Genomic DNA, 14133 nt, shown 5'->3' with positions numbered 1-14133 from the left:
AATAAGCGGCAATGAGCGCCTTTCCTTCACCAGCCATGTAGCCTGGCCGTAATCACTTAATTAACATGTGACGGTCATCCAAAAAGCTCACCAACTTTGCACATGTCAAAAGATATCTTGTAATCTTGATGTTGTCACTTTTACCAAAGACGGCAAACTAGTCGTCAAACGCGACTCGCCCCTCTCCCCCAGAAGTGTTAGCCTGACTGAGATGTTTGGGAAAGACCTCATGGAACCATATGGGTATAGATGAAGGTAAATGAATATGGATGATTGAATAATGGGAAATCGTGGGACTCGTGGAGGGTATATACATGAGATCTCTGCCGATGGGTTAGTAACAGCTCTTAGGATCCAGCTTAACATGGACAAAGCCACAGTATCGACCGTTCAACTCAAGCTTGTTGTGACTGCGCTGTCTCAAGCCAATTCCCGACACATTGCCGTAGGTGTATCATTTGCCGCACTAAAGTCAAAGTCTACAGGGCTACAGGCCATGTCGTGTTAACTTCTCTCCTTTATGGCTGGAAACCTGGACCATCTACAGGAGACATGAGAAGCAACTCCACCAGTTCCACCTTCGGTGTCCACGCAGCATCCTCAACATCCTTTGGCAGGCTAAGATCCCGGACACCGAGATGCTGGAGAGGGCACAGCGCCCCAGCGTCATTACCACCATGCGCAAGGCACAGATACGCTGGGAAGGTCACGTCTTCCGAATGTCAGACTCCAGAATACCCAAGCAGCTGCTGTACGGTGAACTTAGTCAAGGGGCAAGGAAGGTAGGAGGACAGCGTAAGCGCTTCAAAGGCTCCCTGAAAGCTTACCTCAAGGACTTCAATATCGACATCACCACATGGGAATCGTATTAAAAGAGATTTCTTAAAACATAAAACTATAAAAGTTAGAGATAACAAGTTAAACCGACGTTTCGGAGTAGACATCACTCCATTATCAAGGTAAAAATGTTCTATAATGCTAAAATTACAGTATTAAAAACGATTGACGCTAAGAATTAACATAATAAGCACGTGCGAAATTGGCTATAAGAATACTTTAGCACGAATGGAATCCGATTGCACATTGAGGCTAGGCTTAAGTGTTCTTATAAATAACATTTCAAACACTAAGCAATCAAATTTGTTTTTACATTTTTTGAGCACCTCAAAGCGTTTAAGCAGGTCCCGAGGGATCGACCCGTGTGCGTTCTTATAGTGTCTGGCAATAGCCGAGGACTGTTGCTTATGTCCCTTTACACGATTGTGTAAATGTCCGCGTGTGTAGCCTACATAACCTTCATCACAAAGGTCACATTGAAATTTATATACAACACACTGCTGATTTATGATCGGCGGCTTTGCCTCTTTCACTTTCAGTTCCTGTTCAATTTTTCTGCTGGTAAATACAGGCTGGATGGTTTTGTTTACTTTCAGGCTCAAATCCTTAAGTTGTTTTTTTACAAATTCTGCTGAGTTTTGGTCTTTAAATGGCAAGACTACTCGAACCATGTTATCCGTCTCTTGGGCTGTTGATAAAGGTCGCGGTTGGTCGCAGACCTTTGAGTCAACAAAGCGTTTGATAGTGGAATTTACGAGTTGTTTCGGGTACTTTAGGCGTGAGAAAACTGACTTCAAACGGTCACATTCGTCTGAGAAGTGTGACCAAGAAGAAGATAAACGGTGTGCTCGATCGAGCATAGTTCTCAGCAAGCCATTCTTGTACCGATTGTCAACATTGCTCTGAAAATGCAGAAGGAGACCTGAATTCGTGGGTTTTACGTAGACCTTTGTTTCTATCCGGGGAGAGCGATTCAGTAACTGAGTTCCCAGAAATGGCAACATACCATTGCTTTCAGTTTCCATGGTGAATTTTACGGATGAATGTGCAAGGTTTAATGTGTCTAGAAAGCTAGATGCTGCCGCCATATTCGGCATGATGGTCAGGGTGTCGTCTACATATCTTCGATAGAACGAAGGGAGTTTTCCTTGTCGTTCGAGGTTTTCTTCGATTGAGGTCATGAAAACATTAGCGAGCAAGGGGCCAAGGGGAGAACCCATGGCCACACCATCAGTCTGTTCATACAAGGCTCCATTGAATTGGAAAAGTTGTTCTTTTGTAGCTACTCTGAGAAGGTCAACAAGGTCCATTTTCGTCAAATTCAAGTCGTACGTTACGTTAAACGAATTGTTGGTGAAAGCTCTGTTCGCGAGTATCTCTATCGTTTCATCCAAGGGTACGTTTGTGAATAGGGAAGACACATCATACGAAACCAGAATGTCACCGTTTGCTATTTCCATGTTTTGAATTTCGTTCGTCCATCCAGCCTGTATTTACCAGCAGAAAAATTGAACGGGAACTGAAAGTGAAAGAGGCAAAGCCGCCGATCATAAATCAGCAGTGTGTTGTATATAAATTTCAATGTGACCTTTGTGATGAAGGTTATGTAGGCTACACACGCGGACATTTACACAATCGTGTAAAGGGACATAAGCAACAGTCCTCGGCTATTGCCAGACACTATAAGAACGCACACGGGTCGATCCCTCGGGACCTGCTTAAACGCTTTGAGGTGCTCAAAAAATGTAAAAACAAATTTGATTGCTTAGTGTTTGAAATGTTATTTATAAGAACACTTAAGCCTAGCCTCAATGTGCAATCGGATTCCATTCGTGCTAAAGTATTCTTATAGCCAATTTCGCACGTGCTTATTATGTTAATTCTTAGCGTCAATCGTTTTTAATACTGTAATTTTAGCATTATAGAACATTTTTACCTTGATAATGGAGTGATGTCTACTCCGAAACGTCGGTTTAACTTGTTACCACATGGGAAAACGTAGCATCTGACAGACCAGTCTGGCGAAGCATGATTCACAAGGGCGCCCTCCACTGGGAAGTTCAACGATCCAACGCCGCCAAAGAAAAACGTAGGGCAAGAAAGGCTCGAGCCGTAAACTCCACCAATATGCCTCCCATGCATTCTCTGGTGCCAGACCTGTGGCACGGGCTTCCATGCCAGCATCGGTCTCATCAGCCACCAGCGGACACACCGCGAAATGTTCTAAAATGTCGTCTGACATGGTCATATTCGTAATCGAATCGACGAACAATAACATCATTTGCCGCTAATACACCAATTTCCAAAATGGCCGCTAGAAGGTGTATAGTATATTATGCGCTTGCTAAATGTTATGCTAGTGTTGCGAAAATGCTTTATTGCCTCCACCACCACGACCCTTTAAGTGCACGGACACCACAAAACGTTGCGTGATGCCTTTACCCGCCTTTACTTTTCAGCTTGGTCCATTGGACGCACCATCGGCTAATAAAAGACGTTCCGACCAAACCCACGTGGCAGTTTGCATTTCAGTTGTCCGTCGCCGGTGTCACATCTAAACAATCAAAAAGCGCATAAGGCCCTATTCACTTGTGCGGTATATACTAGTTTTGGTTGGCGGTACTGCAGGCCTTTAACACAGGCGTTATTAGGGCTTCGTCCCAACATAGTGCTACGTTGTGCACTAAAACAGCTGGTATAGGAGTTTTAACGTGGCGACATCGTCGCCACGTTGGTGGACGAAAACAAAAAATCTCCCATTAGCTTGTTTTGTTTGTCCACCAGAAGTCGTACATTTCTCTATTGTTACTGGTGTCTGTAGAGGTTGGTTGAAAACATCATATATGAGGAGTGGAATCGGAAAGCAAGCTCTGTTTCGGTTTTGAGTTAGGTTTGCGATAGCTTTTGCGCTTCTGTCACCTCTATTTACACTCGCAAAAAATCGTGAACGGCTGATAAAGTGAAAACCACCCTCAATTAATCTCTTCTTGACGTGTGTTTTTTCCTTGTATGTTCATTGACAAGCAGGGAGAATGGCAAAAGAAACAGCAGTTAATTTGCATGATGAACATGAAAGCCATGGTTTTTATCAGAGTTAGGTCTATTGTTTTCTCTTCTTCTTTTCGTCGTTCTGGTTTCTGGGGTTATGGCCAGTTGACATAAATAAATTCAGGTCAACAATCATTCCCCGATGTGGAAGAGAATAGTGGTGGAAATTTATGCAGTCGGGACTTTCACCGGCACTTAGTTATACACCACACAAAATAATCCACCGAGTTTATCGATGAAGCAAAAGCAAAACGGGAGGCTATTTTGTTTTTTGGACATCTGCCTTCACGTAATTGGCACCTCTTCCATCTTTTAAAAATAATTCTCCTCCGAGTCCGTAGTTCATACAAAATGATACGTCAATTTAAATGTCTTATCAGCCTGAACTTACACTCCAATGAGTTCCTGCGAAACGATGCAGTCAAAAGTGATTAAGTTCGCAAGCTCGGCTCCCTGTCGTGCGCGCCTTCTATTCGCTACTTGTATCACTGGATTTTTGCTGTTGTCTGGTGCACATCACTCATAAATCAGCCCTAATAATTTCCTTTATTTAAGCATACAATACTTTTAGCTGATATAAAACCCTGTGGCCTCAGTTTTTCTGTAAGAGCTATTTGTTGTAGGTCCTTAACGATTACTTCAAGACTCAAAGCGAGGACTTGAACAAATCGTTCATTGTTTTGTGGCTGTAGTCTGTGATAGTCCTTGTTATGATCCGTAACTACAGGAGACAGTTAGTTGTTTAAGTGAAACAACATTTCGTAATTTATCAAATCACAATAACATTCTAGAATGGGATCAAAATAGGCGGGGCAACCACTTTGAGTAGAATTTATAACTGTCTTCCACCATTGATGCCTATCTCACTCATTTAAAGTATATGTCTACTATATTGCATATATTCTCTGATATTTCTCTTTGTTTAAGAATTGAAAACAAATTCACCTGTCGCCTTTGTTTGATGATTTTTTAATATTCTTCGTGTATTTAAGTAAATACTTGCTCTTTTATAACTATTTGAAAATCGGAAAATGCTCCCTGTATTTTTATTATTGTTCATGTTTTGAGCAGTACCATAATTTAGCATTTGTTTATTCTTTCAAGTTATTTTATGTGACTTTAAAGACAAGACTTAAAAATCAACAGCTCGCTTTCACCCTTTCGTCCGGTTCAAAATAAATGGTTGTTTTTGACATGAATAAACATACCTTTGCCACAATGACGATTTCCTTCACTTTTTAGAGTGAAAGTTTTAAATTACTGATTGAAACACGTCAGGATCAGTGGTATAAGTGCTCTAATACGTGCGACCATCACTTCAATCAATTAATACATTGCAAAAACATAAGACAAAAGTCACCCCTTTGTACACGAAAGGGCGTCGACTCGTGGTTATATCACTGATCAGCAAAATGGTTTCTTCTTCAACGATAATCGCAGACGAGTCCCCTCTTTATAAAGAACTCGCTACCCGCTCGATTTCCTCCACTATTGGCGAATCGTTTTTATACGCTTTTATCTTCTCCGTCGGCACTCTTGGTAACGTTGCAATGTTGTTGGTTTTGTATAAAAATCATCGACTTCGCAACGTTACAGCTTACTTTGTGATTTCCTTGGCCATATCTGATATCATCATGTTGGACCTCTGCGCACCATTTTCTATTGGTGTCCTAATCGTTGGAGATTGGATTTTTGGGTACCTTATTTGTCAGATCCAGGGATTCCTTGTTACGTGGTTAGCTTGCGCGTCGCTCGGCACCCTTGCTTTGGTAGCGATAAACCGGTGAGTGAGAGTTTTTTCCTTAGTCAAAATTAAACTTGAGTTATTTGTCATTTTCTATCTTTTCTAAATCAGACAAAAGGAGTCACTGAGATTCCACCTCACCCAACTCAAGAATCTAGATAAAGCGCATCTCACTTTGGAATGGAATTCGTTCAACTGCCGAAAAACGAACAAAATGTGCCCTTATAGGTTAATCTTTCCTCGCGTTTGTCAAAGTTTCTTTACAAATGTTCGCCCCAACAATTTGAAGGAAGTGTTCAAATGTGGCTTGATTTCACAACCTATCCTCTCTTTATTTTTGACAAGATTTTTGAAAAATAGTATAAGAGAAAAGCGTTACACCACGAAACAGTCACAACAAAACTGTGATGACTCTTTTTTGCTTTTTCTCGACTTTTTCTGGGGAAAACACAGGGGCACCCAACGAATCTGTTCCTCACATTATCTGTTCCCCAGAGGAATCTTGCTGGCTGACAAAAATACAGGTGTTTCGATGAGCTGGCTGGGAAATTTTGTTATTGATAGAGGTTTTGCCTGGGAATTACTGACTTTTTCTAGCATTTCAATCCGAGCTGGCTGTAGAAACTCTGAAGACTGAGGACGACTAAAAAAAAAAAAAAGAAAAAGAACCCCATCCCTCTCGCAAACATACGACGGCTGGTCAGAGTGATTGCGCTTGCGGAAAAAACCTGTTTTGTCCGGGTTTTGTCGCTTTTGTTCGGTCGTTTTGGATCGAGGGATTTGAAAGCGTGCGGAATTCCTGGCTGGGAAATAAATTTATCTAGCTGGCTGGGACATTTCTTGTGTGTCTTGCTGGGAAAAAGGAACACATAATGTTTTCCCAGCAACACTGAAAAACACCTGAAAATGCCTTAATATCATTTATTTTCATTAACTGGGGTATAATAATACATTTTACAACAAATTGGTCGTTGGGTGCCCCTGAAAACATACACTTTAACTTGAACTTGTCTAAGCTAGCATAGCGTTATTATTTTTGCACCTTCCTGGGAATATTACAGTAAGAACTGATAATTTTCTTTATTCTCGCAAACACCTGTTTTTTTATTTGTTAATTACGGCGGTAACGTGAATTTGACATCTAGTCTAATTTCAATTCAAGAAAATGTAAAAACCATAGCGTGTTTGTTTCGCTTCCCACGAATGAGAAAAGATATTTGAGTCTTAAAAATGACGGCGCGTTGCAATTTCGTGCACTTCTGTCCCAGTAAAAGAATTAATATAAGCCACATTTTCATGACAACTATTTCTCATCAAGTACTTCGCTGGTTCAGTGCTATTCACTAGTTCCACCGACTTTACAAAAAAATGAGAATACGTTATTTAGCTTTATTGTGGTTGGACCCTCAAAAGAGACCCTAAACCGAAGAAGCTGAGGCCAAGCCAAGATATTTTTTTACATAAGCCGAGCATTAAGCACTACATTCCCTTCTTTTAGGTATTTCCACATCGTTAAAACCTCTATGTATAGAGTCATTTTCACTTCAGCCAAAGCCAAACTTATAGTCCTTGGAGGCTGGATTGCAGCCTTATCAGCTCCTTTGACATACACCGCCGCTGGTAAGGATTACGTGTTTCAACCCGGGAAATTCTTTTGTTTCTTTGAGTCCACATTTTCATTGCTTGTTCTTCCCGTCTACATCTTCATCGGAATATCAATGGTGATTTTGATCGTTTGCTACCTAAGAGTTTTCAAAGCGCTTAAAATCCATGAGAGAACTGTGGCAAAGAATCTCTGGAACGGAAATACAAGGAAGGTCTCTCTCTCATTAGAGGATATTAAGGTAACAAAAATCTTGTTTGCAACCGTGGTTGGCTTTATCTTCTGCTGGACTCCAATTTTAGTCCTGGATGTTGTGGATAGCTTTCTCGGGTCGGGATGGGAATTGACCCGCGAAACCTATTACATGTATACTATATTTGGCATTTCCAGTTCAGCGATAAACCCCATCATTTACGGCGTCATGAATCCTTCTTATCGGAGAGCCTACTTAAAGTTGTTCGGAATTCATCGTGTGGGACGAGTAGACGTGGAAGTACCAGCGAATGTACACGATCAGCCAAGAACGAAGACTGGAGAAAGACATTTGCGGGAACTGAACAATTTGTCGGTCAACTGAACCAGAAACCTTGGAAAAACTCACTGGCAAGTTCACTTTTCTCCAGTAGTTTTCAATGGTACTTCAGTGAGAGGAACTGCGTTTCCTTTCTTTCACAACTTTTTCTCATTTTAAGTCTTGTTATCGCTCATATGATTCTAGCTTTAGTTTTGTTTACATTTCCTGTTCTTTTAGACAGATCCTTGATCTCCCGGCATGGCTCCAGCGGCACTCGAAATCTACACCAGGAGAACCAAAGAAGTCACCGGGGTTTCTATGATAACTGTGCGCGATCAGAAGGCACACAACCCTAGTACACTGAGTCGTTGGAGCAAAAGGTGACCCGGATGGGAACATTTCATCGGCCACCCATATTTTACTTTACATGATTGACTAGATCATTATTTTACAAAGCGCAAAGTGGGACTTAACCCTTCGTATCAGAAAAAAATGTCATTGACATACAAACACTGCATGCGTAACAAATCCACAGATAGTTTACAACTAACTGATTCCCCATGACATGACCTGGGAAATGCTATTGAGGCACCAGGGGCCCGTTTCTCGAAAGCGCCGAATACAATTTATAAAGGTTTTTAAATTAAAGTTGATGTGACAACCATGACCTCTGCGAGGGATATGCATTTTAGCCAAGGCTATTTTCTGTTGTCTGTTACAGAGCAACGTTGTCTGCGCTTATTCGACCCACTAGCCTGGTTAGCAAAGACAAAATACAAAAGAAATGTTACTTTAGAACCAGGCTAGATGGTCTGATTAGCACATAAACAAAAGAATAATATATCGGCCGCCATTCATACATTCGGTCTATACACCTTATTATCCAATTACATTCTTGGCGCCTCGTGCTTATGGACTAGCACGTCTAGTCTGACATTTGCTACTACGTCATTCCAGTTCTGTCTTTATTGCGAAAACACTTTAGCTCAGAAGCATCTACACTGAAATTCCCTCCCTTCCCTCCCTCTTTTCATACCTGGGGCCCGTTTCTCGAAAGTCCCGAAACTTTTCGGACCCGAAAAGCCATTTGAGAAACTGCCAACCACTTGTTTTGGAAAGCCGATCTTTTAACATATTTTCAAGGTAACAAAAATAAAAATTAACTGTGAAGTTTGACGAATTAAATCATCTCCGTTCTTGAGATGCAAAGGGAATTGTGACACCCGAAAATGGCCCGTAAAGTTTCGGGACTACGCCTCCCGTATGCCATTTACCAACTCATATCCAACGCACGTTCATAGAGTCATTGTTGAATACGTCTGCCCACAAAAACTGAAAATATACACTTCAGCGATACAGACTTCGTGTACAAGTCTAGACAATTAACTCAGTGGATCAGGAAAGTAAATAATTGGAGCTCGAAAAGAATGGGGAATTAGGGCGGTGTCATATAGGGCAGATTATGCGCCAAGAACGGTTGTTATCCAGATTAAAAATGTTCGGAAACCTATGAAAAAGGAGAGCAAAGCTATTGTGTTTGCTCACTTAAGGATGGTGCCTACTAATTAAAGATATTTTTGTCCCGGTGTGTGATTATGCAGGAAATGTAGATCTTAACAAGTTTTATTGAAATCCAAAAAGAAAATTGGGGGTAACTACTCATTTTTAAAAAGAGATAATTCATGAATGATATTTGTAAAAAGCTTTAAAATACAAAGCAATGTATGGCGTTCTTTCTAAATTGAAGCTTAATTATCTCTCAAAAATGCATGGTTACCCCCGATTTTCTTTTTGCATACCAAGAGTACTTACTAAGATCTATTTTCTGCGGATAGTTTTAAACCACGCATAAATATCCCTGTATTAGTAAGCATTACCAACAGGAAATCCGAGTATCGCGAGATGCGCAGAACGTATGCGCAATAACAATATCAGGCACCGTCCTTTATATGCAAATTTGTGTCGTTGTCGTCGCCGTTGTCCTTGCTTAAGTTCCCTAATAATAAGCGGCAATGAGCGCCTTTCCTTCATCAGCCATTTAGCCTGGCCGTAATCACTTAATTAACAAGTGACGCTCATCCAAAAAGCTCACCAACTTTGCAGATGTCAAAAGATATCTTGATGTTGTCACTTTTACCACAGACGGCAAACCAGTCGTCAAACGCGACTCGCCCTTCGCCCCTAGAAGTGTTAGCCTGACTGAGATGGTTGGGAAAGACCTCATGTAAATGGTGGATATAGATGAAGGTAAATGAATATGGATGATTGAATAATGGGAAATCGTGGGACTCGTGGAGGGTATATACATGAGATCTCTGCCGATGGGTTACTAACAACTCTTAGCATCCAGCTTAACATGGACAAAGCCGCAGTATCGACCGTTCAACTCAAGCTTGTTTTGACTGAGCTGTCTCAAGCCTATTCCCGACACATTGCCGTAGGTTTATCATTTGCCGCAAATACACCAATTTCCAAAATGGCCGCCATCTAGATATTCTTTTGTTTTTATTCAAGTTGGACCTTGATGCCTCGTTCAAGGCAAAATATTCTTTTGAATTTTAAGCTTAAGAACGAGGCATCAAGGGCTAATTTTAATAAAAAGAAAAGAATATCTAAATGGCGGCCATTTTGGAAAAAGGTGTATAGTATATTATGCGCTTGCAAAATGTTATGCTAGTGTTACGGAAATGCTTTATTGCCTCCACCACCACGACCCTTTAAGTGCACGGACATCACAAAACGTTGCGTGATGCCTTTACCCGCCTTTACTTTTCAGCTTGGTCCATTGGACGCACCATCGGCTAATAGAAGACGTTCCGACCAAACCCACATGGTAGTTTGCATTTCAGTTGTCCGTCGCCGGTGTCACATCTAAACAATCAAAAGGCGTATAAGGCCCTATTCACTTGTGCGGTATATACTAGTTTTGGTTGGCGGTGCTGGAGGGCCTTTAACACAGGCGTTATTAACGCTTCGTCCCAACATCGTGCTACGTTGAGCACTAAAACAGCCGGTATAGGAGGTTTTCACGTGACGTCATCGCCGCCTTGTTTGTGGACGAAAACAAAAGATCTCTCATTAGCTTCTTTTGTTTGTCCACCAGAAGTCGTAGATTTCTCTATTGTTACTGGTGTCTCTGGAGGTTGGTTGAAAACATCATATATGAGGAGTAGAATCGGAAAGCAAGCTCTGTTTCGGTTTTGAGTTAGGTTTGGGATAACTTTTGCGCTTCTGTTACCTCTATTTACACTCGCAAAAGATCGTGAACGTCTGATAAAGTGAAAACGCCCCTCGAGGCCTGTGCAGCGAAAAAATTAATCTCTTCTTGACCTGCGTTTTTTTCTTGTATGTTCATTGACAAGCAGGGAGAATGGCAAAAGAAACTGCAATTAATTTGCATGATGAACATGAAAGCCATGGTTTTTATCAGCGTTAGGTCTATTGTTTTTTCTTCTTCTTTTCGTCGTTTTGGTTTCTGGGGTTATGGCCAGTTGACATAAATAAATTCACGTAGCGAGTGAGATGGTATTTTCGCAGGTAATGCTGCTTTTGGTGTTTTTATGTATGTGAGGTAACAGGTCGCAGACGCGAACAAGTCTGATATTTGAAACGCATATGTTGACAGCTTCCAAGTTGCTTCCTTTCCTTTTTCTTGCTGATACAGTCGGTTACTCTACGCAAACCAATCAACAACTTGAACTGATTTTATTGAAACCCCTGCTTGAGTGGGAGGTTCGGTCCTTCCCTTTTTCACTCAGAAATTACGATAAAAAAACACTGCATTTACTTTTACATTTTTTCTTTATGTTTTTACGCTGGGTTTTTCGTATCTACTCCTTGAGCCGGCTCGTATCAATCAATTAATTTGTTTAAATGAAACAACATTTCTTAATTCATCAAATCATAATAATATTCTAGAATAGGATCAAAATAGGCGGGGCAACCACTTTGATCTTCATACTCTCTTGGTAGACTTCAGAGCTGTCTTCCACCATTGATGATGCCTATCTCACTCACTTAAAGCATATGTCTACTATATTGCATATATTCTCTGATATTTCTCCCTGTTTAAGAACTGAAAGCAAATTCATCTGTCGCCTTTGTTTGATGAATTTTCAATATCCGTCCTGTATTCAAGTAAATACTTGCTGTTTTGTAACTATTTGAAAAACGGAAAATGCTCCCTGTATTTTTATTATTGTTCTTGTTTTGAGCAATAACATAATTTAGCATTATTCTTTCAAGTTATTTTATATGGCTTTAAAGACAAGACTTAAAAATCGGCTGCTCGCTTTCACCCTTTCGTCTGGTTCAAAATAAATGGTTGTTTTTGACATGAATAAACATACCTTTGCCACAATGACGATTTCCATGACTTTTTAGATGAAGCTTTTACTGGTTGAAAGACGTCAGGATCGTTCATTAACATCAGTGTTCTAATAAGTGAGAGCATCACTTCAAGAAATGAATACATTGCAAAAACGTAAGACAAAAGTCACCCCTTTTACACGAAAGGGCGTCAACTCGTGGTTATATCACTGATCAGCAAAATGGTTTCTTCTTCGACGAAGATCGCAGACGGGTCCCCTCTTTATAAAGAACTCGCTACCCGCTCGATTTCTTCCACAATTGGCGAATCGTTTTTATACGCTCTTCTCGTATCCGTCGGCACTCTTAGTAACGTTGCAGTGTTGTTGGTTTTGTATAAAAATCACCGACTTCGCAACATTACAGCTTATTTTGTGATCTCCTTGGCCATATCTGATATCATCATGTTGGACATCTGTGCACCATTTTGTATTGGTGTTTTAATCGTTGGAGATTGGATTTTTGGGTACCTTATTTGTCAGATCCAGGGATTCCTTGTTATGTGGGTAGCTTGCGCTTCAATTGGCACCCTTGCTTTGGTAGCGATAAACCGGTGAGTGAGGCTGAGCTATTTCCATTGTCAAATTAAACTTGAGTTATTTGTCATTTTCAATCTTTCCTAAATCAGACAAAAGGAGTTACTGAGATTCCACCTCACCCAACGCAAGAATCTAGATAAAGCTCATCTCGCTTTGGAATGGAATTCGTTCAACTGCCGAAAAACGAAAAAAATGTGCCCTTATAGGTTAATCTTTCCTCGTGTTTGTCAAAGTTTCTTGACAAATGTTCGCCCCAACAATTTGAAGAAAGTGTTCAAATGTGGCTTGATTTCACAACCTATCCTCTCTTTATTTTTGACAAGATTTCTGAAAAATAGTATAAGAGAAAAGCGTTACACTACGAAACTATCACAACAAAAACTGTGATGACTCCTTTTTGCTTTTTCTCGACTTTTTCTGGGGAAAACATACACTTTAATCTGAACTTATCTAAGCTAGCACGATAGCGTTATTATGTTTGCACTGATATTCTGGGAATATAACAGTAAGAGCTGATATTTCTCTGGACCGAATATTGAAAAACTAATGTTCATCTAAGTGCTACTGTGATAAAAAAATCACTTTCTTTTTTTCTTCAGATTTTGAAAGTGTGATTGCTTCACACTTGACTGGCAAAATTTTGAGCTTTGATTTTTATTTATAGGTTGTTTACTTGGAGCGTAAGTTTTGGACTCTAAGGTCCGGCATTACTCACGTTCCAAACTGACCGATTGGACATCAGAGGGTTGGATCTAGGGAAAGTGATTGTCATTGGCCGTTTTTATACTAGAGACCCATAATCCGTCCAGACGAATCATGCGTCTCTTATGTTATCCGTCTGGTGTAAAGACGGGATGAACTATATGAGACGCATAATTCGTCTTGGACGAACTTGGGCAAACATTTTGTCTGCGTCTGTTAAATTCGTCCAGTATAAAGACGGGCACTAGACGCATTATGCGTCTGGACGAACTTTCCAGTTTATTGCGTCTTCGAAGACGCACTAAAATAGATTCTTCGTCCAGACGCATAATGCGTCTTGTGGCCGTCTTTATACTAGACGAATTTAACAGACGCAGAAAAAATGTTTGCCCAAGTTCGTCCAAGACGAATTATGCGTCTCCGGTATGAAAACGGCCATTGTCTCTGTTCAAAGACGGCTTACGTAATCTTATCATAATTGCCTTCCTTATGCGGCGCTTGAATGTGTTATTCTCCGTGGCAAGAACTTTTGTTTTGCTGGAATCCACTGAATGACCCGTGAGCTTGAAATGTTCATGAACAGCTGACGAATCCCTAGAAAGATGTTCCTTTACTCGAGTTTCTAATAACCGAGAAGTTTCGCCCACATAATCTTTGTCACATTGTTCGCAATGGATGTGATAGACTGTTCCAAACTTTTTAGGGTTTTCTGTTTTATCCTTAACACGAACTCGTTGTGATCTTAAGGAATTGAAAGACTTGTGGACAAGTGTAACCT

The 14133-nt window shown here is 40.6% G+C and overlaps 3 protein-coding genes across 3 annotated transcripts in view; 2 read left to right on the top strand and 1 right to left on the bottom strand.

Annotated features, from left to right (window-relative positions):
- The window catches only part of LOC138056793 (dynein axonemal heavy chain 6-like), a 158195-nt gene that overhangs the window by 20209 nt on the left and 123853 nt on the right, over nucleotides 1-14133 (top strand). The window lies entirely within an intron of this gene.
- On the bottom strand, nucleotides 987-2746 carry LOC138057803 (uncharacterized). The gene has a single exon (XM_068903721.1). It carries the CDS (start codon nucleotides 2295-2297, stop codon nucleotides 1044-1046), a length of 1254 nt encoding a protein of 417 aa, XP_068759822.1. The 5' UTR covers nucleotides 2298-2746; the 3' UTR covers nucleotides 987-1043.
- On the top strand, nucleotides 5298-7809 carry LOC138055834 (melatonin receptor type 1A-like). Its single transcript, XM_068901704.1, has 2 exons — nucleotides 5298-5668; nucleotides 7128-7809. The coding sequence occupies exons 1-2, from the start codon at nucleotides 5298-5300 to the stop codon at nucleotides 7807-7809; spliced, it is 1053 nt and encodes a 350-aa protein (XP_068757805.1).

This window comes from Montipora capricornis, chromosome 7, assembly GCF_036669925.1.
Source record: "Montipora capricornis isolate CH-2021 chromosome 7, ASM3666992v2, whole genome shotgun sequence".
Taxonomy (NCBI): Eukaryota; Metazoa; Cnidaria; class Anthozoa; order Scleractinia; family Acroporidae; genus Montipora; species Montipora capricornis.
The sequence above is the reverse complement of the archived record's forward strand: the minus strand, read 5'-3'. Positions and strand labels throughout refer to the sequence as shown.

What these genes read in the sequence shown, in the direction of transcription:
- LOC138055834 (XM_068901704.1), top strand. Translation starts at nt 5,298, where the DNA reads ATGGTTTCTTCTTCAACGATAATCGCAGACGAGTCCCCTCTTTATAAA. An exon ending in GCTTTGGTAGCGATAAACCG is followed by an intron (nt 5,669 to 7,127) that starts GTGAGTGAGAGT and finishes CCCTTCTTTTAG; the next exon opens with GTATTTCCACATCGTTAAAA.
- LOC138057803 (XM_068903721.1), bottom strand. Translation starts at nt 2,297, where the DNA reads ATGGAAATAGCAAACGGTGACATTCTGGTTTCGTATGATGTGTCTTCC.